This window comes from Notolepis coatsorum (assembly GCF_963971535.1).
Source record: "Notolepis coatsorum genome assembly, chromosome: 10".
Classification (NCBI taxonomy): Eukaryota; Metazoa; Chordata; class Actinopteri; order Aulopiformes; family Paralepididae; genus Notolepis; species Notolepis coatsorum.
In genome coordinates this window covers 6,121,026-6,143,458 of record NC_140174.1, presented here as the reverse complement: position 1 = coordinate 6,143,458, position 22,433 = coordinate 6,121,026, and the positions used below count along the sequence as shown (strand labels likewise).

The following is a 22,433-nucleotide window of genomic DNA, read 5'->3' as shown; positions in this document are numbered from 1 at the left end:
TAGTTCAGGGTTTTATTTCAAAGTAGGTCTACAGATGTCAGTGTTTTTTCTCCTTTTCTGTGTTTTATTTCAAAGTAGGTCTACACGTGGTAGTCTTTTTTCAAAGTGGACTACTTTCTATTTTATAAATGTTCCACAAATAAGGGAAGGACTCAAATATACCTGAATAGTTCAGGGTTTTATTTCAAAGTCGGTCTACAGACACCAGTGTTTTGTCTCCTCTTCTGTGTTTTATTAAAAAATACACAGCCAGTATTTTTTCTCCTCTTCATAAGGTCATTTGAGGTTGTCCTTCGTTATAACAGGTAAAAACAGCAATTAAAAAGTAATTTTTTTTCTTTTTGTTGCTTTATAATCCCATTAATGCAACAAACTGTGCTATAAGTATAAAGTATAATAAATCGCAAATTACTTTGGTTATGCAATTGTCAGGCGTTTTATGCTAAATGTGGGGTATGCTTGGGGATATATAAAACGTTATACACTGTTATCTTCATTTTAAGGGTAAATAGGTTGTGCGGCTCCCTGAGCATTTTATTTTGTGGGACGGGGGAAAAGTGGCTCTTTTGATAGTAAAGGTTGCTGACCCCTGCACTAGAGCTACTGAGCCACTGTGGTCATCAAAGGAACTGACCTATCTCAAGCTCCGCTCCTGGTTTCTTTCCCTAGCAACAGTTGTGATTGGAGTACAGTCTCAAGAAAAGGGGGCGGGGTTTGAGCTCGGTCAGTTGCTCGCTGTCTTGAGAATCTTTGTACAGACTATGTACAGTCGTACAGTTGTACAGGCGTTCCACAATATTTAGACATGTACATGCGATTCTTTCCCTAAACGTACACACAACACCCTCCTGTCTTTAACGACACATGTAAACATCACTCCCAACTTACAGTTGTGAGATAATGAGATTTTAAAAACACGTCACTTGTCTCAAAACCTAAAAACAGACTTACTATGGTTCTTTGTCTCAAGGATTCAATAAGGTTGAATTATCTAACCCTAACGTTTCTCCCACGTTTCTCCCACTTTTGGCCGTCTTCTATCCCTTCTCCCTCTCTATTCAATCATCTCGTCCCTCGTTTTCCTCTCTCCTTCCCTCCCTCTCTCCTTCCCTCCCTCTCTCCCCCCCTCTCTCCTTCCCTCCCTCTCTCCCCCCATCTCTCCTTCCCTCCCTCTCTCCTTCCCTCCCTCTCTCCCCCCTTCTCTCCTTCCCTCCCTCTCTCCTTCCCTCCCTCTCTCCCCCCTTCTCTCCTTCCCTCCCTCTCTCCTTCCCTCCCTCTCTCCCCCCCTCTCTCCTTCCCTCCCTCTCTCCTTCCCTCCCTCTCTCCCCCCTCTCTCCTTCCCTCCCTCTCTCCTTCCCTCCCTCTCGCTCTCCCTTTCTCCTTCCCTCCCTCTCTCCCCCCTCTCTCCTTCCCTCCCTCTCTCCTTCCCTCCCTCTCTCCCCCCCTCTCTCCTTCCCTCCCTCTCGCTCTCCCTCTCTCCTTCCCTCCCTCTCTCCCCCCTCTCTCCTTCCCTCCCTCTCGCTCTCCCTCTCTCCTTCCCTTGCTCTCCCTCTCTCCCCCCCTCTCTCCTTCCCTCCCTCCCTCTCGCTCTCCCTCTCTCCTTCCCTCCCTCTCGCTCTCCCTCTCTCCTTCCTTATCTCCTTCCCTCCCTCCCCCCCTCTCTCCTTCCCTCCCTCTCGCTCTCCCTCTCTCCTTCCCTCCCTCTCCCCCCCTCACTCTCTCTCCCTCCTCCCTCCCTCCCTCTCACTCTCCCTCTCTCCTTCCCTCCCTCTCTCCTTCCCTCTCTCCTTCCTTCTCTCCTTCCCTCGCTCTCCCTCCCTCCCTCCCCCCCTCACTCTCTCGCCCTCCTCCCTCCCCCCCTCACTCTCTCTCCCTCCTCCCTCCCTCCCTCTCGCTCTCCCTCTCTCCTTCCCTCCCTCTCTCCTTCCCTCTCTCCTTCCTTCTCTCCTTCCCTCGCTCTCCCTCCCTCCCCCCCTCACTCTCTCGCCCTCCTCCCTCCCCCCCTCACTCTCTCTCCCTCCTCCCTCCCTCCCTCTCGCTCTCCCTATCTCCTTCCCTCCCTCTCTCCTTCCCTCTCTCCTTCCCTCCCTCCCTCCCTCCCTCTCTCCCCCCTCACTCTCTCTCCCTCCTCCCTCCCTCCCTCCCTCCCTCCCTCCCTCCCTCCCTCCAGTCGGTGTGGGTGAAGAAAGGCACCATGCAGTGGTGGAGAGACTGGAAGCCTCACAAGTGGATGGACGTGCGTTTTGCCCTGGAGCAGTACTCAGGCCCCGATGGCAACAAGGATGGAATCCTCTTCATCTACTACAACTTCAACGAGGAGAAGAAGGTGTGTGTGTGTGTGTGTGTGTGTGTGTGTGTGTGTGTGTACTGTGTACTGTGTACTGTGTACTGTGTATGTTCCTGAGGCAGAAGGGTTTGGGTCAGGGTCATCTCACTGCGCTGCATGTTAACTCAAGGACGGCCCTCTGGCAGTGGAATAAATGATCCATTGCGTGAAGCATGAGGGAGTACTGTAATCACATGTCTGTCCGTCCGTCCGTAACAGCGATAGCTCACACATTTCTTATGCAATTTGGCTCAAACTTGGTGGGACTGGTCGACGGTCCTCTCAGGACCCACGCTATTGATTTACTTTTTTTAATGGGTCAAAGATCGATGGCGGGGATTGAGGTAAAGTATTTATTTAGTAGGGCTGACCGGAGTGCTTCAGAGCTTACAAGCTTCAAACGTTGCCATGGTAATAGACGCCAAAGTCTGTAATCGAATCCAGAGATAACAATTGGCTTATTAAAAAAATAACCCAACGTTATTCATTGCGAATCGACATTCATCAGTTCATCTCAAACAAGGATATTTAGAACTCTCAGAAGACCCATCTACCTATTTAGCTAAACGTTATCTCCGACTGTGGGACACTAGGTGGGGACGTGAGCTAGATAGGACGTCGGGTCTATTGTTTTATTGTAATAAATCTCCCCAGTCTACTTGGTATTCTCCTAAATCATCCTTGACTGGCGGGCGAGTCTATAATGTGGATGTGAGTCTGTGGGGCGGATGGCTCTTGCATCTCTCTCCCAGGGATGGTTTAAGATAAGATAAGATATTCCTTTATTGATCCCCTTGGGGAAATTCAGGCATCATAGCAGCGTGGGGGAGGGGGGAGGGGAGGTACAGGTAGTAGAAGACATGGTACAGGTCATAGAATTATAGTACAGTGGAGAAGTAACAATTTTAATTTAATAAAAAGGCAGTGTAAACAATATAACAATATAATTAACTCTGGACATGCGAATATGGGCAACAAGGTGGACAATGAGGGTATGTATGCCCTCTGTTATATTTGCCCTACAATAAATATAGTTACAATTAGGGATGTCCGATATTATCGGCCTACCGATATTGGCATTAAAATGTGATATCGGAATATCTGTTTTCAATTTAAAACTTTTTTTTTTCTTTTTTCTTTTTTACATTTATTTAACCTTTATTTACCCAGGCAAGCAAGTAACAACAAATTCTGATTTTATTTATTGTCAAAAGTATGCATAAATGTTAATTCCACGACAAGAGATATGTAAGGGATAATGTATAGCTACGAGGTCATTGTCGCAAAATAATTGACCGACACAGATTTAGAATACCGAGGCGCCTCGCCGAGGTGTTTTTTAAACATCAGTGAACGTCAATTATTTAGCGACAATGACCGAGTATAGCTATACATTATCCCGCTTATTACATGGCTAACTTACTAACAATATACCTAATTCATTTTACACCATCGACAAGACGAAATCAAATGCAGACGCAGTTCTGTTCTGTCGCTCCGCTGTCATCGCCAGCAGCCGGCAGGTGTGTCTGATTGGCTGCACTGATGCAGTGTGTGTCAGTGGGCTTGATTGCTACAGCTGCGCACAGCGGTCATTATTGCTCTGCAGAGGTCCGTTATCGAGTAATAACGGACCTCTGACGAGCGCTATTGACCAATCACAATCAAGCATTTCGGCGAATGTTAATTACCTGAAATTATTCCATTTTTTGGGGGGGGAAACCCTGCATATATCGGTATCGGTTGATATCGGTATCGGAAATTAAGAGTTGGACAATATCAGTGTATCGTAAAAAAGCCAATATCGAACATCCCTAGTTACAATATATAATCTAATAATCCAATCATCTAAATCTAATCTAATCTCTGCACCTCTCTCCCAGGGAGGGTTTATAATAGTGGATGTGTGTCTGTAAGGCAGGCAGGTCCAGCACCTCTCTCTCAGGGTTTATATGTGGATGTGTGTCTGTAAGGCAGGCGGCTCCAGCACCTCTCTCTCCCAGGTTCCGCTGGTGTGTGTTTGTTTCTCTTGCACTCATCATCATCATCACCCCGGACTCCTCCCCCTCTCCCTCTCTCCAGTACCTGACTCCTCCCCCTCTCCCTCTCTCCAGTACCTGACTCCTCCCCCTCTGCCTCTCTCCAGTACCTGACCCATCCCCCTCTCCCTCTCTCCAGTACCTGACTCCTCCCCCTCTCCCTATCTCCAGTACCTGACTCCTTCAAGTTCAAGTTCTTTAATAGTTGTCATACAGAAGTACAGAATACTTTCATACAAAATGCTTCTTACTGTTACGCTCCAGAGACTGTGCTAGACAAGATAGTATCAAATAACATAATAACATAATATAGCATGAATTTAGAAGAAGAAAATGAGGTCACAGTGTTCGGTATAGACATATGTACAATGTTCTGAGTTACCATATAATATACAATACACAATACTATGCAGTGTACTAATGTACAGTACTATCTAGTGCAAAGCAGAAATGGGATGAGGTACAATTTTAGGTACAATTTACAGTAAGGTGTACGAGTTGTAGTGCAATCCTTCATCCATAAATATAAAGTGTGGGGAGTGGGTGCTACAGTGTGTTTGTTTAAAGTGGGTGTGTGCTATAAAGTGTGTGGAGTGGGTGCTACAGTGTGTTTGTTTAAAGTGAGTGTGTGCGTGTGGATGTGTGTGCTATGTGTGTTTGGTGGTTGTTGTTGTGTAGTGTTCATTCATTGTTCGTTTAGCAGCCTGATGGCCTGGGGATAGAAGCTACTTCTGAGTCTTTCTGTGCTCGCCTTGAGACTCCTGTATCGCTTGCCTGACGGCAGCAGTTCAAAGAGGCAGTTGTTCGGGTGGCTCGAGTCCTTAATAATTCTCTTAGCCTTCCCCTTGCAACGCTTGTAGTAAATGTTCTGGAGGGTGGGGAGCCCCCCTCCAATTGTGCGTTCGGCTGAACGTGTCACTCTTTGTAGTCTGCTTTGGTCTTTTGCAGTGCTATTCCCAAACCAGGAGGTGATGTTGCCGGTCAAGATGCTCTCTATTGTACATGAGTAGAAGTTCTTAAGGATCTTCTGGCTGACTTGGAACTTCCTTAGGCGCCTGAGGAAGTAGAGGCGTTGTCGTGCCTTCTTCACCACACTGTTAATGTGTGTGGTCCATGTCAAGTCCTCGGATATGTAGGCTCCGAGGTACTTGAAGCTGTTGACTCTCTCAACCGGTGCCCCGTCGATGCTGAGGGGGCTGTAGTCCTTGACCCCCGACCTCCTGAAGTCCACAATCATCTCCTTTGTTTTGCTGACGTTCAGGGAGAGGCTGTTTTCCTGGCACCATCCCGCCAGGACCTTGACCTCTTCCAGGTAGGCCCTCTCGTCGTTGGCAGAGATCAGGCCCACCACCACTGTGTCGTCAGCAAATTTGACGATTGTATTGCTACTCCGCTGAGCCACACAGTCGTGTGTGTACAGGGAGTAGAGGAGGGGACTCAGAACACAGCCCTGGGGGGCCCCTATGTTGAGGGTGATGGATGAGGAGGTGCAGTTGCCTGCTCTCACCACCTGGGGTCTGCCAGTCAGGAAGTCCAAGACCCACTGGCAGAGGTCATAGCCCAAGCCCAGGTCCCTGAGCTTGGCTATGAGTATGGAGGGGACTATGGTATTGAATGCCGAGCTGTAGTCGATGAATAGCATTCTCACATAGTTCCCCTGCCTCTTGTCCAGGTGTGATGCTGCTGTGTGCAGCACATGGGATATGGCGTCCTCCGTGGACCTGTTGGGGCGGTATGCAAATTGCAGGGGGTCCATGTTGATGGGGAGGGAGGAGCAGATGTAGCCCTTTACTAGCTTCTCGAAGCACTTCATGGCTATGGAGGTGAGAGCTACAGGGCGGTAGTCGTTGAGGCAAGCAGGCTTGGATTTTTTGGGTACAGGGATAATAGTGGACTTCTTCAGGCAGGTGGGGATGACAGCCTGTTCTAAGGACAGGTTAAATATGTCCTCCCCATCTCCCTCTCTCCAGTACCTGACTCCTCCCCATATGCCTCTCTCCAGTACCTGACTCCTCCCCCTCTACCTATCTCCAGTACCTGACTCCTCCCCCTCTGCCTCTCTCCAGTACCTGACTCCTCCCCATCTCCCTCTCTCCAGTACCTGACTCATCCCCCTATGCCTCTCTCCAGTACCTGACTCCTCCCCATCTACCTATCTCCAGTACCTGACTCCTCCCCCTCTGCCTCTCTCCAGTACCTGACTCCTCCCCATCTACCTCTCTCCAGTACCTGACTCCTCCCCCTCTGCCTCTCTCCAGTACCTGACTCCTCCCCCTCTGCCTCTCTCCAGTACCTGACTCTTCCCCCTCTCCCTCTCTCCAGTACCTGACTCCTCCCCCTCCCCCCAGTACCTGACTCCTCCCCCTCTGCCTCTCTCCAGTACCTGACTCCTCCCTCTCTCCAGTACCTGACTCCTCCCCCTCCCCCTCTCTCCAGTACCTGACTCCTCCCTCTCTCCAGTACCTGACTCCTCCCCATCTCCCTCTCTCCAGTACCTGACTCCTCCCCCTCCCCCTCTCTCCAGTACCTGACTCCTCCCCCTCTCCCTCTCTCCAGTACCTGACCCCTCCCCCTCTCTCCAGTACCTGACTCCTCCCCCTCTCCCTCTCTCCAGTACCTGCACGCCTTCATCAACGAGCTGACCATCATGGTGCCCGTGCTGAACGACTCCAAGCACACCTTCGCCGTCTACACGCCGGAGCGGACCAAGCAGAGGTGGCCCATCAGGCTGGCCGCGCCCACGGAGCTGGAGATGCACGACTGGGTAGGCACTAGGCAGCACGGCTGAGCCCGAACGTTCGACCGTTCGAACCTTCGTTTGTTACGTTGGCATTCGAATTCTAAATCAACATTCGAATTTTTTATGTTTAATAATAAAAAAAAGATTTTTATTTTATTTTATTTTTATTAATTCTGTTTAAACCAATGGGGTTTTTCTCCACAGTTGCAGATAAAGATTAGGCTACACTAATAGTATAGTATTAAACGAAACTGATGAGTTATAGTCATTAAAGAAAGTTGATTTAATTGATTTAGTTGGGCTGGGGCTTCTCCCTGGACTGGGTCTGGGTCTGGAAAGTTGATAAAAAATAAAAAATAAAAAAAGACCTATTTAATCAGATTAATCACTTTATTCAAATTGAGGATTTAGTTTGAGGATATTTATAAAAAAAATATATATAAAAATAATTGGATTTCTTTCTATTATTTTTTTATTATTAAAAACGAAGGTTCGTTCGAAAAACCCTGACGAAGTTCGAATCCCAAAAACAGGCTTCAGGGACAGCTTTAGTAGGCAGTAACTACAGGACTGTCTCTGAGCTATAGATGCACGACTGGGCAGGCAGTAACAACAGGACTGTCACTCTGAGAGCTGTAGATGCATGACTGGGCAGCAGTAACAACAGGACTGTCACTCTGAGAGCTGTAGATGTATGACTGGGCAGGCAGTAACTACAGGACTGTCACTCTGAGCTGTAGATGCATGACTGGGCAGGCAGTAACTACAACAGACGCACTACAGGACTGAGCCACAGAGAGCAGCAGAGAGCACCTGTGTTGCTATTTAAGTGAGGGGAAGAAGACGGGAACTGTATGGTGTCCTCCCCTGTTCTGATTAAATGCCAACATGGTCCACAGATGGTGTTCCACTCGAAACACCTTTGTCCGTCTGTCTTGTCTCTTTCTTCCCTCACTCTACACCCCACCCTCCCCCCCCCCCTAGCTGGCGCTGTTGAGCGTGTCGTGCTGTGACTCCAGAGGGATCCAGGGCCCCCCGTCTAAACAGGCCATCTGGTCGGTCACCTGTAAAGGGGACATCTTTGTCAGCGAGCCCTCTCCTGGCCTGGAGGCCATGCCCTACCCCACGCCCTGCGACCAGATGTAAGGGCGGCCTCTACAACACCTCTCTGGGGAGGGAATGTGGGGGAATATACAGTATACACACGTGGTTCAGGATGGTGCTAATTAGGGATGTTCGATATTGGCATTTTTTTTTTACCGATATCCGATATACCGATATTGTCCAACTCTTAATTTTCCGATACCGATATCAACCGATACCGATATATGCGGGGTTTCCCCCCCTAAAAACACAACATTATGCATACTTTTCACAATAAATAAAATAAGAATTTGTTCTTACTTGCTTGCCTGGGTAAATAAAGGTTAAATAAATGTAAAAAAAAAATATATATATATACCGGTATATATAAATTTTTTGAAAATCGATACCGATCATTTCCGATATTACATTTTAATGCCAATATCGGACATCCCTAGTGCTAATATAAATCCTAAACAGGGAAACTGTCTCTCCGTCATTTGTTGCGCTTTGATACCAGTCACATCAAGATATTCCCGTCTCTGTGGGTAATACGCGTTTATTCTGCCTTTTCGTAATACAATCCCCCCGTGTCCCCCCGTTTTAGGTTCTGGCGCCAGGTGGGGGGTCACCTGCGCCTGGTGGAGTGCAACAGCGTGGGGGTGGTGTGGGGCATCGGCTACGACCACACCGCCTGGGCCTACACCGGCGGCTACGGGGGCGGCTTCTTCCAGGGCCTGGCGAGCAGCACGGACAACATCTACACCCAGACCGACGTGAAGAGCGTCTACATCTACGAGAACCAGAGGTGGAACCCCGTCACCGGTTACACCAACAGGTACGGCTTCTGAGCACTTGGTTCGTGTTTTTTTTTTTTTTTTTTGTAATTACTAGGGCTGACCCCTATTAATCGATTAGTCGACTAATCGGTCGAAAGGAGCCGTCGTCGACTGGCCAACTTCTTAGTCGAATATAATAATTTTTATTTTTTTTTATCATTCTTTCCAAAAGAAAAGAGGCCTAGAAGCGTGGCTAACGCTAATCGCACGCATACCAGAGGCTAACTGCCTAAGAAAACAGGCACAGAGGCACTGAAAGAGGATTTCACCCAGCTAATGAACACACTAGACTAGACAAATATCAAGATGTATCCATCAGTGGACCAATTGCATGCTTTTGCAGAGGACAAGAAGCCTTCCGTCGACTCCTTCAGACATTAAGCACCCCTCACAGCCCAAATGGAATGAAAAAAAAAAGATAAAAATTACAAAAATTATTAAAAAAAATTATGTCGACCAATAGTCGACTAACGGCAAATTTTGGCCAATCCTAGTCGACCATCCAAATCCTTAGTCGGGGACAGCCCTAGTAATTACTAAACTATCTGAAACTATCAAATTATCTTTTTCGGATCCTCCAATCACATCTGTTGCTTTCCTCTTAAAATAGTTTTTTTTAATACTCGATTTTTTTTTATCGAGTGATATGATATTGTTATCGATATCGTTATCGCGATATCATTTTTGGCCATATCGCCCAGCCCTACCACTAACCATAGACTTATCCCTCCCACGACACACCACAAACCATAGACGTATCCCCCCCACGACACACCACAAACCATAGACTTATCCCTCCCACGACACACCACTAACCATAGACTTATCCCCCCCACGACACACCACAAACCATAGACTTATCCCCCCCACGACACACCACAAACCATAGACTTATCCCCCCCACGACACACCACTAACCATAGACTTATCCCTCCCACGACACACCACAAACCATAGACTTATCCCCCCCACGATACACCACAAACCATAGACTTATCCCCCCCACGACACACCACTAACCATAGACTTATCCCTCCCACGACACACCACTAACCATAGACTTATCCCCCCCACGATACACCACAAACCATAGACTTATCCCTCCCACGACACACCACAGACCATAGACTTATCCCTCCCACGACACACCACAAACCATAGACTTATCCCCCCCACGATACACCACAAACCATAGACTTATCCCCCCCACGACACACCACAAACCATAGACTTATCCCTCCCACGACACACCACTAACCATAGACTTATCCCTCCCACGACACACCACAAACCGCCTCAGCCAGTCTTTGTTGCCAGTAGCCTTACCATCTTACCATCAGACAAATGGTAAAATGGTAAATAGTGCTTTTAGCCAAAGCGCTTTACAATTCTGTTCCTCACATTCACCCGTTCACTCACACATTCACACCGACGGCGGAGGCAACCATGCAAGGTGCCGACCTGCTCATCGGGAGCAGTTAGGGGTTAAGTGTCTTGCTCAAGAACTCTGCCCAGGAGGAGCGGGAATCGAACCGGTAGCCTTCCGATTACCAGACGATTGAGGACTATCTGACTCTTAATAATAAACACTGTTAGGACTATCTGACTCTTAACACATTGATTGCCAGCCGTGCGGAGCGCTAAAAGCCTCTGTATGCCAGCATCCACTTCAATGATAGAGCTCTCATATTTGCAAACGCATAAACTATGTCTTAAATTATGGCTATGTGTCTAATCTGGCCTAATCTGGCCGTCAATGACTTGTTTGCAGTCAACATTGTCGAAACGGATTGTTTTTTGATCGGTTAATTTCCGTTTTATACCATTTTGAAAAACACAATTTCTTTTGTGACTTGCCCGAGAAGTAAAATGAGGAAGCAGGATTAATAATAAACACTGTTAGGACTGTCTGGCTCTTAATAATAAACACTGTTAGGACTGTCTGGCTCTTAATAATAAACACTGTTAGGACTGTCTGGCTCTTAATAATAAACACTGTTAGGACTGTCTGACTCTTAATAATAAACACTGTTAGGACTATCTGACTCTTAGTAATAAACACCGTTAGGACTATCTGGCAAACACTGTTAGGACTGTCTGACTCTTAATAATAAACACTGTTAGGACTATCTGGCTCTTAATAATAAACACTGTTAGGACTATCTGGCTCTTAACAATAAACACTGTTAGGACTGTCTGGCTCTTAATAATAAACACTGTTAGGACTGTCTGGCTCTTAATAATAAACACTGTTAGGACTGTCTGACTCTTAGTAATAAACACTGTTAGGACTATCTGGCAAACACTGTTAGGACTGTCTGACTCTTAATAATAAACACTGTTAGGACTGTCTGACTCTTAGTAATAAACACTGTTAGGACTATCTGGCAAACACTGTTAGGACTGTCTGACTCTTAGTAATAAACACTGTTAGGACTGTCTGGCTCTTAATAATAAACACTGTTAGGACTGTCTGACTCTTAGTAATAAACACTGTTAGGACTGTCTGGCTCTTAATAATAAACACTGTTAGGACTGTCTGGCTCTTAATAATAAACACTGTTAGCTGTTAGGACTGTCTGGCTCTTAATAATAAACACTGTCAGGACTGTCTGGCTCTTAATAATAAACACTGTTAGGACTGTCTGGCTCTTAATAATAAACACTGTTAGGACTGTCTGGTTCTTAATAATAAACACTGTTAGGACTGTCTGGCTCTTAATAATAAACACTGTTAGGACTGTCTGGCTCTTAATAATAAACACTGTTAGGACTGTCTGGCTCTTAATAATAAACACTGCACAGACCCTGTTGCAGTGTGTTACTACAGTTTGGACCATGTATACCATCATCACTATTACTACTGTCTGATTAAATCCTGCCACTCACTACTGTTCACTACTACTACTGTTATCACTATTATCATTACTACTTACACTTTGTTCTATGTTCTATATTATTATTATTATTAATACCTATCCTACCTGTACCCCCGGCCCCGGGCCCCCATGCTGCTATGATACCTGAATTTCCCCAAGGGGATTAATAAAGGAACACTTCATTCTGATGCAGAGCAACTTAAAATGACTACAAGCTAGAATAAGCAAACGGATGCAAATCTTATGCATGTTATTTATGGATGCTCGATATTGGCTTTTTTACCTATACCGATATTGTCCAACTCTTAATTTCCGATACCGGTATCAACCGATACCGATATATGCAGGGTTCCCCCCCCCCCACCCCCCCAAAAATGGAATAATTTCAGGTAATTAACATTACATATCTCTTGTTGTGGAATTAACACAACATTATGCATACTTTTGACAATAAATAAAATCAGAATATGTTTTTACTTGCTTGCCTGGGTAAATAAAGGTTATAGAAATGTAAAAAAATTAAATAATTATTATAATTTTTTTAAACCGATACCGATATTTTCCGATATCACATTTTAATGCCGATATCGGCCGATAATATCGGTAGGCCGATAATATCGGACATCCCTAATGTTATTATATGTTGTATAGTTATTTTAAAGTGAGGACACGTTGCCTGTGTTTCAGAGGCCTGCCGACAGACCGCTACATGTGGAGCGATGCTTCAGGCCTACATGAGTGTACCAAGACCAACACCAAACCCCCCTCCCCTCACTGGACATGGGTAGGTACACACACACACACACACACACACACACACACACACACACACACACACACACACACACAGGGTGGGGAAACACCCTGCTTTCTCGGTTGGTGTGAATTTGACGTGAAACTTGTGAAACACGCGCCACTTTCTCCGTTTACTCTCGAGCACTGAACTATAAATAGCTGTAAATGTGAAATCACCCCCCAGACAAAGTATCAAGAGTCTCGGATTCTCCTCCGTCTCCTAACTCCCCCCCCCTGATTGTCTCTCGACAGGTGTCCGAGTGGCAGATTGACTACGGTGCCTCGGGAGGGTCAGACCGAGAGGGCTGGCAGTACGCCGGGGATTTTCCAGCGTGAGTCGCAGTCGCTCCACCACCTCCGTCCACTATTATGACCGACCTGTGGGGGGCATATGCGAGCAACGTTCAAGACGGGGGAGGGGAGAATTGGAAACGGTGAAATTGGGATGGGAGAGAAATTGAAAAAATAAGGAGAAAAAAGAATTATAATAATAAAATAGAATAGACATGATAAAAAGTAACGAGAATAAAATACAATGCTAAGCTTAAGAAATAAAGGTAATGAGTAATATATACAATAATATACAAATATACAGTTCTGTTTTTAAAGTGAGTGTGTGTGTGTGTGTGTGTGTGTGTGTGTGTGTGTGTGTGTGTGTTCATGTATGCTTGTGTGTGGAGAGATCAGTGTTCAGTGTTGTGATGGCCCTCAGTGTCTCCTCTGTTCCGCTCTCTCTCTCACTGTCTCTCTTCTCCGTCCCCCCTCTGCGCCGCAGGTCGTACCACGGACACAAGACCTTGAAGGACTTTGTGCGTCGCCGGCGGTGGGCCAGGTACTGTACTGTAGGACAGTGGTTCCCAAAGTCGGGGTCGCGACCCAAAGGTGGGCCGCGAGCAGCCACGGGTGGGCCGCGAGATGATTTAAAAATTTTTTTTTTTTTTTTTTTTTTTGTCAGGCCACTGAACTTAGAAGCAGGCCAGGACAGTGTTTCTAGTTGTATTCTAAAATTCTATTCTATTGTATTCTAAAATGTGACTATATGGTTTTATATTAACTTAATAAATAAACAAAAACGAAAAATCTACTTATTTCAACGAACATTTCAAACTAAATAACAGATTATGCACATAAAACGCTGAAAACAACCGAAGCAACAATAGTATTTTAATGAGGCTATTATTATTATCATTATTATTTTGCAACAAGTTAGCCCTCTCATAAATAGCACATATAAATGAATAACTAACTTGAACTAACTTAATAGGATTGAAGTGATATTTGGCTTAAAAAATCGGTCGCCTGGCAAAAAAAAATAAAAAAAAAGCCCGACGATGTGCATTGGGCCGCGGCTCTCTGACGCCTTATTTTCTGGGCCCTGGCCTGAAAAGTTTGGGAACCCCTGCTGTAGGATACAGCGGCAGCTAGGGATGGGTACCGAATTCGGTACTTTTAAGGTACCGAACCGAAACACGTCGGTACTACCGAGTATCGATTCAAGTGAGATACAGATTTTTTTTTTTTTTTTTTTTTACATATTTCTTTTTTTTTTACATTTTTTCTTTTCATGTCAACGTTCACACGCACAATACATGCTTACTTGTTGACTTGATTCAACAACAAAGCAGTCGGAGCAATGGCAAGCCGAAAACGGTCGAAATTGTAGTTATTTGAAGTTTGGATTCTTTTTTTCACGACTGAAAATTTTTTTGAGACTAAAGTACCGAAAAAAGGTACCGTTGGGTACCGGTATCGATTCACAAGTACCGGTTCAAATGTGAAAGGTACCCATCCCTAGCGGCAGCGTGGTTCCCTCTCTCTAGGTTTAGTTTAGTTTATTTGACAATTATTAAAATACATTACATGCATCCTAAAAGTATCAAGGATAGCACAAAAAAGTCACAGACTTTATTTCCATTGTGGTCCTTGGTCTCAGCAGCACATGGTATTTACATAAACATGTATTACCGTACTTTTCGGACTATAAGCAGCGGCTTTCCCCCCCCATTTTTCGACCCTGCGGCTTATATAACGGTGCGGCTAATCTATGGATTTGTACAGCTAACTGGGCTCGCTCCCTCAGCTCTGTGACCGTCAGATCAGACTCCTAAATCTGCTGCAGCAGTGCACGCCTTGCCCCTCCCCCTCCCCCTCACAGACCCACGTCAACAAACCATTACGGCAAGAGTCTAGTGTATGAGCAGCTCAGAGCTCCTCTTTCAACATAACTGAAGCATTAAACAAAATGACCCAGTCAACGAACTATTCACTTTAGTTTATTTATACATGAGGCGTTGTCTAATGTTATCTAGCTGCTGATAGCTCCTGATATCAACGTCTGATATCATCAGTTTGGCACTCGATTTCGCAGGTGCTGGCTAGCGCTGGCTAGCTGGCTAACTGGCTATCGTTATGAGAGCTAACGTTGCTACCTACTGTACCCGGCGCTGCTAACTGGCTATCGTTATGAGAGCTAACGTTGCTACCTACTGTACCCGGCGCTGCTAACTGGCTATCGTTATGAGAGCTAACATTGCTACCTACTGTACCTGGCGCTGCTAACTGGCTATCGTTATGAGAGCTAACGTTGCTACCTACTGTACCCGGCACTGGCTAACTGGCTATCGTTCCTGTTTAAACAAAAATGTTAATAAATGGGAGCTTCCTCAAACAGCCATCTCTTTCCCGACAATCCCCTCTGTGTACGAACTCTTACATAATATGGTAATTAAACATTAAAACACCTGCGGCTTATAGTCTAGTGCGGCTTATATATGTACACATCATTCAATTTAGCTGCTGCGGCTTATATTCAGGTGCGGCTTATAGTGCGAAAAGTACATATTACCATCAGCCTACAGTATATTGCTAAAAATAGAATAAAAAAGTTAAATACAACATTATTAATAAAATATACAAATACAATATACAACATTTACAGACACACTAAAACGACACTACATTAAAAACTAGAACCTTCCTTAGTTACTCTGGGTGGGCCAGGTACTGTAGGATACAGTGTGGTTCCCTCTCTCTCTACATTGTCTGCTGGCTTCTAACCCGCTGCTGCTTACTCGGCTGTCTGTAAACAACCAGGCCTTTGTTCATCAGACCTGGGGTGAAATAGGATTTGCGAATAATTCTCATCGTCTCTTCTAGATTTTTTTTTAATCAATTCATATTAATTGCATATATATAAAATAAATTCTATATATATACTGTATATATTTCTATATATATATATATATATATATATATATATATATATAAAAAAATAAAAAGGGTACACATATATACATACATATGTACATACGTACATATATACATGTATAGACCTCATGTGTGTCATATTTCTGGCTGCTTGTGTCTGTCAGGAATCTCCTGCAGCTATAGGAAAATTAACTATTAATAGATCGCCCCTAGCTTCATCTGTGGTGCGTGCACTCTGGGTCTCTGTTCTGATATCAATTTCTCTTTGAGTTTTGAAGTGGCACTTTAAAAAAACTAAAACCATTAAAAAAATAAACTGTTTAAAAATAAATAAATAAAAGGGGGAAATTGCTTGACAGATCAGGTCACCCAACGTCACCATGAAATTGCAATATCCATTTAGGGTTTAGCAATGTGGCTCTTAGAATTAGGCTAGTTAACAAAACATTATAATCCTTGGGTAAGACATAATTTTTACATAATTTTTAACGTGCAGTTCAACGGCCAGAACTGCTGGTCGTGTGAGAGGTCTGTAGGGGGGGTGCTACACAGGACAATAGGGAGGTGTAGTGGTTACGTCATTGCCGTTTTTCGTGTTCCACCCTCTGTCCAACGCAATGTATTTCCCCATTGCCCATTTCTAAATCGTCTCGTTTAAAACAAACAAAGCATTAACATTGGCATGGTGTACCTTTCTGTGCTTATTCATCCACAATCTATAGCTCAACATGAAAATATTAGCAATTAATCATAAAAAAAAATCGCCAAATTTTATTTCAACCAAAAATGCTTAAACAATGATGTTAGTGATAGAAGGGAACTCGTTTTGTGCAAAAATGGAAAGCTTTCCAATTTCCATGCGGCAGAATTGTTACAATAGCCGATAATCCATTTTCCCAATGATAAATCCCTATACGGGTGGAACAACCAGTGACGTCAGACTACACCTCCCTATACAATGAACACCAGAAAGTTAAAGACTATTTGAAAGTAAATTTAGTGTCCTTTTTGGTCATTGACAACATTTGGAGTATTTCACAAAGAAGGATTAGCAAATTTGAACTATATCGCAATGGTTTGGATTTTAATCTGTGGGTATTGGTTTAGGAATGTGATTACATTTTACATGATAATTGTTAATTAGGAACAAAATATCTGAAATTATTCAATGTAATTTTTGGAAAGTTATCTGGTCAACTGTGTTGTTGTAACCCCCACCAATCTGGTACTTTAAATAGGTTCAAACAAATGCTATCGTCAAATATTATTTGATCCAGGTGTGGCTGTGAATAGGGCCCTCCATTAACCCATTCAGTGCCAACCACGAGTATAGTCGGGTTAACTCGCCATCGCTTGAGTGCCAATCGCGAGTATAGTCGGGTTTTAATCGTTATTTCTTTTATTAGCGATGTCCATTAATTTTTCATCCATCCAGCCTGACGTTATCATTGGGAATGGGTCTCAGCTCGCAAAGGGCAAATACCGCCGCCTATCGTCTCCCGGATGGTATTGCACATCATTGGATTGGATAGGCTGGGACTGTGCATCAGAAAAATAAGTCCGGTCCAGGTTTTACTTCTCATGCAGCTGGATACTATTGCATTGACTGGGGGGACTGGGAGCATCGTGGATTATGTGTTTTGGACTATAACGTTGGATCAATGGACTCGATCGATATTTGGAATGGCGATCAGGAATTGGATTAATCTTTTTGCATGACATCAGAAGTGAGGTAAGGCCTTTATGTTACGAATCTTGGGGTAATCAGATGTTCCTTTCTCTGCCATCGGGGTGCGCGTGTGTGTGTGTGAGGTTCGCGCCGACCAAAGTACGGAGAAGCGATTTTCAGACCCCGCTTCTCTTTGTGCATGAGGACACATATACTATCGATAATCTAGCGTTTATTTGAAAACTATTCATAAATCAGCCTGAAAAATGACAACGTGTTTTGTGTATTCCACTAAAGGGCTATTATCGTGTCTTTCTCTGGAATTACTCGAAATCTCCAAAACTATACTCGTATTCAAAACGGTATAAAACGGAAATGTACCGATGAAAAAACAATCCGTTTTGTACATGTTGACTGCAAGCAAGTCATTGATAAGCGACGGGTGTATTAGACCCATAGCCATCATTTAAGATATAGTTTAAGCGTTCGCAAATATCCCCGTCCTCCCATTGATTTAAAGCGGTGGCAATCTAGACCTACATTTCCCCGAAGGGGGCGTGGCACTCAATGTGTTAACACTGATCTGTACATGTTTGTATGTATTCACCCCTGCAGGAAGTGCAAACTCACCACCACGGGGCCCTGGCAGGAAGTCCCGCCCATCTCCCTGAGTGACGTGACCATCCTGCCCTGCTCCGCCCAGAGGAGCGTGGAGGTAGTGCCGCTCTGGGCCATCAGCAACAAGGGAGACGTGCTCTGTCGCCTGGGAGTCACCATCCTGACGCCAGCCGTGAGTACGGGCCTGGGGGGGGGGGGGGGGGGTGGGTCTCTCTGCCACGGCTCAGTCAGGGGGACGGGAAGCACCGTTGGGACTTTAGAAACAAAGAATTTTTAAAAGATTATGTTTGTGTAGTAAATTGCACAAAATGGACAAAGCGAGTTCTGGCAGGACACTCCACTATGTGTGGCGCTGTGACGACTTTAATTTAATTTAATTTCAAACCTTTATTTCAACCCGTGATACCCTTGAGGTTACCCTCATTCACAGCGACGACGATGATCTCACAAGACGAGACACAGTTTATCAGCAATTTCACACATATAGGCACAATAAATAAGAATTAACGATAAAGAAATCGGCCAAGACGAGTTAGAAGTCGTCACACGGCGGTCAGAGATCACACTTTTGAATGCAGCACAAGAAGGACGGGCCTTCGGCTTCAGAGTCAGCTGGAGGGCATTCCAGGTGTTGGACAGGAAAGAGCTTAGCTGACGCTCTGTCGTCCCCACCTGCACTGATTAGGTCGTCTATTTAAAGACTTCCCCATTGATGTCGCGTCAAGTGTTGCGACTGCTGTACCTATGCGAGTTCGGTTTTCACCACCTCCACCACCCCAGCCTCCACCTGCTTTGGTTCTACTCTGTATTTGTATTTGTATGCAACTACTCAAGTGTTGTACTCTCAGTGAGTTACATCCCCTGTGGGGCATTTGTCCACAGTGCCCCCTGCTGTTCAGTGAGAGTAGAGCCGTACCGCCAAGACTAACTCAAGTTCGAGTTCAAGTTTCTTTATTAGTTGTCGTCATACAGAAATACAGAATACTTTAGCATGAAATGCTTCTTTCTGTTTTGCTCCTGAGAGTGTGCCAGATAAAATAAAAAGATAGTATAAAATAAGTATAATATATAAGTATAAAATAGAAAGTCAAGTACGTAAACAAAGTGTAAACAAATATATACAATGCAGATACAGTACAGTGTAGAAATGGTGAGGTATAGCTTAGCTTGTGGTGCCACCTTGTGGTGGTGAGGTGCAATGATTGATACTGAGGTATGAGACTATGTGCATAGTCGAAGCTCCGGCTAGACATATACTAAAATTGGAACGAGATTGATGTGCAGGTCTCCTTACCAATAAATATAAAGTGTGTTAGTGTCTAAAGTGGGTAAAGTGGGTGCTACACAGTGTGTTGTTTATTTAAAGTGAGCGTGTGCGTGTGGATGTGTGTGCTGTGGGTGTATTTGATGGTTTGTTAATTGTTATTGTTCATTGAGCATCCTTAACTGTGTTGCCTGCCGTTGCCATTTATCCTGTAGTATAATAAATGGTTCGACTTAATGACGTGAGTCATTCCTGACAGAGTTTTTGTCTTTGATCTGGAGAACAAAAGAGAGGTCTGGTAATTGCTCGTCATTTTCGGGAAAACAAATGACTGGCACAGTCTGTGAGTCAGAGCCTTTTATTACCGGAGCCAATTACGTGGCCAGTAGGAGAGGAGCATACACTCCCCCACAACAACGCACTCGTCTTAAAGTAAATCACCCGCTGTTCCGATTTTACTTGTGTACTAATGAAATACGAACAAACTTGTCGCTCACGCTCATCCCAGTCCTGCGTTAGCTGTGACTCATCAGAGATGTTTGTTGTCCGCTTGCTGCTGTAATATGCAAACCCAGCGACCCATCATCCATCTTCACCTCCTCCTCCTCCTCCTCCTCCTCCTCCTCCTCGCTGCTCCATCTTCCTCCCACCTCTGTCTCTCTTCTGCTCACAAATACACGCCCATCATGTTAAGGTTGTAAAAATGGAACACGTGGCTATGCTTCGATACTAGGTACTAGGTATTTTAGTTGGAGGATCATGAAGAGCCGGGTCTTAAGATAGGTGAATTGCGTATATATTTAATTGTTACTGACTGACGTAGTCCCTTCAGTTACGTTTGTATAAATATATCACTTTTGAACCAAAGTAAACCACGGCCAAAATGTTGATGGAAGATTCCATGATACGTGGTGACCAGGATGTGAGAGGATGTGACCAGGATGTGAGAGGATGTGACCAGGATGTGACAGGATGTGACCAGGATGTGACCAGGATGTGACCAGGATGTGACCAGGATGTGACCAGGATGTGACAGGATGTGACCAGGATGTGACCAGGATGTGACCAGGATGTGACCAGGATGTGACAGGATGTGACCAGGATGTGACCAGGATGTGACCAGGATGTGACCAGGATGTGACAGGATGTGACCAGGATGTGACAGGATGTGACCAGGATGTGACCAGGATGTGACCAGGATGTGACCAGCATGTGACCAGGATGTGACCAGGATGTTATTTCTTCTCTCAGGGCACATCGTGGCTCCACGTGGGAACGGACCAGCCTTTCAAGTCCATCTCCATCGGGGCTGCTAACCAGGTGTGGGCCATCGCCAAGGACGGCTCTGCATTCTACAGGGGTTCTGTGTCGTCTCAGAGCCCAGCGGGTCAGTAGGAGAACCACTGGAGAACCTTCAGATATTCTGACGGGGAGCGCAGTAGATATTTATGTACTTCTAATTATGTGAACTAGTCAACCATAGCCATACCATAACAGTAAATATCACTTCTTTAAGTTTCATTATAAACAAGGAAATGTAAGATTACTGATAAGAGGCGGCTGGGTGGCGCAGCGGTCTAAGCGCTCGTCACCAACGCAAGAGACACCGGTATCGAATCCGGCTGTCGGCGTTGCCTCCGGCTTGGGCCGGCCGTCATACTGACTCAATTGGCAGAGTCAGCGGGAGGGAAGCCGGTGGGGTGGTAATCTGGTCGTTGTAAACAGCGACTCCTACAGGTCGGTCAGGGCGCCTGCACAGCAAGGACAGGAGATGTCGAGGGTAGTGTGAGCCTCCCACACGTTACACCTCGCCAATGAGAGTCCGCGCTGGCAGGTGAAAAGAAGTGGCTGGCTGACTCGGCATGTATCGGAGGGGACACGTGAGAGATTCTTCAACCCTCCCTACGACTGACCAGTGGGGGGCACATGCGAGCAACGATCAAGACAGGGGAGGGGGGAATAGGCACGACAAAAATTGGGATGGGAGAAAAACAGAAAAAGAAGGAGAAAAAGTGGATTAAAAAAAAGATTACTGATAAGAAAACATGGAAGAAAGACTGCAACTTTTTACACTTTGAGTGGAGATGATGATGATGATTTCTGTAATTGTTGGTTGTAATTATTGCTTGTGTGGTGTGTGTCTCCCTCTTCAGGAGACAGCTGGTACCACATCCCCTCTCCGGCCAAACAGAAGCTGAAGCAGGTGTCCGTAGGGAGGACGTCAGTCTACGTTGTAGATGAGAATGGTACAGTGACTTACTGTAAAGGTCAAATAGCCCCAATTCATGAGCTTTCTTTCTTATTAGTTTATTTATTTTGACCATATACACCATTCTTGGTGTATTCACACGGTTGAGTCTCGGAAAGGGTTTGTTATGTAGATAGAAAATCAACTCTTTGTAACTTTTTAACCCATCTTCCCCGTGATGTATTACAGTGATGTATTACACAGTTGTAACCGAACCTTCCATCAAAGAGTTCAGTGTGTTAATTAATGACCCCCCCCCCCCCCCCCCCCCCCCCCCCCCCCTCCCATACCCGCTCCAGGCACCCCACGACAGGTGAACCTCTCATCATCGCGTCTCTATGGCAACGCTGATGCTGGTACGATTTGAATGCTCTTCTCTCTTCTGTGTGCAGGCAACCTGTGGTACCGGCAGGGCCTGACCCCCAGCTACCCCCAGGGGTCCTCCTGGGAGCACATCTCCACCAACGTGCGCCGGGTGTCCGTGGGCCCGCTGGACCAGGTGGGCTCTCTAGCATCCAGAGTAGCGGGGCTGGGCGATATAACGATAACAATAAATATCGCGATATATTTTAATAATCGATATCGAATATCGAAATAAAAAAAAATCGAAAAATCATGCTTTTTATATATATATATATATATATATATTTTTTTTTTGTGACCTGCAACAGGGCAGTTTTAAAACCAGAGACAGTGGACAGACTTGTCTTTCTTGCCTGCAACTTA

The 22,433-nt window shown here is 45.2% G+C and overlaps 1 protein-coding gene across 1 annotated transcript in view; it reads left to right on the top strand.

Moving 5' to 3' along the window:
• Positions 1 to 22,433, top strand: part of tecpr1a (tectonin beta-propeller repeat containing 1a) — a 114,591-nt gene that overhangs the window by 22,029 nt on the left and 70,129 nt on the right. Inside the window, exons 12-22 of the mRNA XM_084322326.1 lie at positions 2,171 to 2,326; positions 6,980 to 7,129; positions 8,090 to 8,247; positions 8,796 to 9,026; positions 12,594 to 12,690; positions 12,954 to 13,033; positions 13,477 to 13,533; positions 18,193 to 18,367; positions 20,711 to 20,846; positions 21,613 to 21,705; positions 22,100 to 22,206. Of these exons, the coding sequence (XP_084178452.1) occupies positions 2,171 to 2,326; positions 6,980 to 7,129; positions 8,090 to 8,247; positions 8,796 to 9,026; positions 12,594 to 12,690; positions 12,954 to 13,033; positions 13,477 to 13,533; positions 18,193 to 18,367; positions 20,711 to 20,846; positions 21,613 to 21,705; positions 22,100 to 22,206 (1,440 nt within the window). The remainder of the gene's footprint in view (positions 1 to 2,170; positions 2,327 to 6,979; positions 7,130 to 8,089; positions 8,248 to 8,795; positions 9,027 to 12,593; positions 12,691 to 12,953; positions 13,034 to 13,476; positions 13,534 to 18,192; positions 18,368 to 20,710; positions 20,847 to 21,612; positions 21,706 to 22,099; positions 22,207 to 22,433) is intronic.